Genomic DNA, 1,784 nt, shown 5'->3' with positions numbered 1-1,784 from the left:
ACAATATTATTTCTTTTCTTATTGGCGGAGCAGCACACTACCTTCAGTTGGATGCCAGGTTCTGCCACAGCTCTGAATGGGTTTGCCTGCCAGTAGATCTGCTCCACCTGCTTCCACATCACCACGTAGAAACTGGAGCTGTCCTGGTAGCCGAAGATAAATCCTGCGTAGTCGTCGTCCGTTACCGTATTTACATGAAAGGTCCCTTCAAAATCCACGCCGCTGAAAGCAGTGTAACCTGTGGGGGAAAATGTTGCACACATGTATGACTAGATATGGTAACGGACCAGCTACAGTTTTAAAGCACAAAGTGAAATTTATGGATACTTTGATCTTTATAGAAAGATTGAAGTTAAGCTGGTGGTGGTAGCTTCATATTCACCGTGCACTCATGAGAGAGGTGTCAGTCTTCTCATCTAATTCTTTGCAAGAAGCCTAATGAGCTACTTTCCCAAAATGTCAAAGTATTCCTTTAAACAGCTGATATGATGCACTTACCAACAGCCAACCCAGGATCACTGTTCATCGTCTGGACAATCTCTCTTCCCTGCAAGATTAAAAAAAAACCATGGATTTAAGATTTAATCAGATTAGAAGAAGTGTTTTGGGACACAAGAAATACAACAACAAAAGGAAAAAACAATGACTTAACCTGGTTCAGCACCACCCAGTTGGGGTCAATCTGTGCATCTCCCTCCGGATCTAAAACGACAGTCTGGTACTCCCTGAAGTCAGTGAGGGTGACTTCAGCATTTTCTGGACAAACATCGATGGTGTCGATGATAGTGTCGTTGTCAAAATCCGTCTCACAGACATTACCTATACCATTGCCTGAGGAGATAAATTAAAGAGCAGTCGTTGACTGACTTAAGAAGAAAACTTTTTCTTTATTTGTTGTTTAAGAAAATGACAGGAATTTCTCCTTTGATATGTCAGGAGTGCTGCCCACCGTCAGAGTCCTCCTGCAGAGGGTTGGGGATCAGACGGCAGTTATCGGGACCGGGCGGCAGCAGGTCTGGGATGCCGTCATTGTCATCATCATCGTCACACTCGTCACCCTTGCCGTCTTTGTCGGTGTCGAGCTGAGAGCTGTTGATGACAGCTGGGCAGTTGTCCCGAGAGTCTTGGTGACCATCACCGTCACTGGATAGACGAGAGTTTGATTTTATTGTCGTGTGAAAGTTTTTGATTTCCAGTACGACACAGAGAACTATTGTATTTGTGATGTGACTGATTAGGTCACACGATACCTGTCCTTGTTGGTGTCGCAGGGGTCTCCGATCAAGTCGTTATCAGCATCCATCTGAGAGAGTTAATGTGAGTTATTGTTGAGAGGAAACTGAACAAGGTCTGTGTTACCTTTGACAAAACAGGCAGCAAGGCAATGAACCCAACATATCTGCTGACATCTTTAATTACGTGACAGTTTTTATAAACGTCATTAGCAGGAGGGCAGCCAAAACAAGAACTTTAAGTTGTTCTTTAAGCCTTTTGTTCAGATCAGTCATCAGTCATTGTGCTTAGTGGTGAAAACTATTCATATATTTACATTTTTTGCTCTTGAAGAACCTTATTACAGCTTATTACTGATGGATTATAAAGTTAGAAAAGTTTTGGTTATTGTACATGAGAGATGTGTTTTTGATGCGGCTCAGTTGGAAAAGGTGATGTCAGTTTTTTACAAAATATGAATCAAAATCTGATGACAGTTGTTTACTCATGGAAAAAGACCACTGTCATTCAAATCGGACCAAACTAAACCCAACAGTCCGACTCTTTTTTTT

At 42.2% G+C, this 1,784-nt stretch overlaps 1 protein-coding gene across 1 annotated transcript; it reads right to left on the bottom strand.

Moving 5' to 3' along the window:
- Nucleotides 1–41: 41 nt before the first annotated feature.
- LOC111666698 (thrombospondin-4-like) lies at nucleotides 42–1,395 on the bottom strand (the record flags this gene model as incomplete). The annotated part of the gene is made up of 5 exons (XM_023422126.2): nucleotides 1,251–1,395; nucleotides 950–1,143; nucleotides 653–831; nucleotides 499–547; nucleotides 42–238 (listed from the first exon to the last, which is right to left on the bottom strand). Coding segments are annotated over exons 1-5 (672 nt in total), but the record flags the coding sequence as incomplete, so codon positions are not given.
- Nucleotides 1,396–1,784: the final 389 nt, after the last annotated feature.

This window comes from Seriola lalandi, unplaced genomic scaffold (genome assembly GCF_002814215.2).
Source record: "Seriola lalandi dorsalis isolate HSWRI2012SDOR001 ecotype SW California unplaced genomic scaffold, Sedor1 jcf7180002003086, whole genome shotgun sequence".
In the NCBI taxonomy this organism is placed as follows: Eukaryota; Metazoa; Chordata; class Actinopteri; order Carangiformes; family Carangidae; genus Seriola; species Seriola lalandi.
The sequence above is the reverse complement of the archived record's forward strand: the minus strand, read 5'-3'. Positions and strand labels throughout refer to the sequence as shown.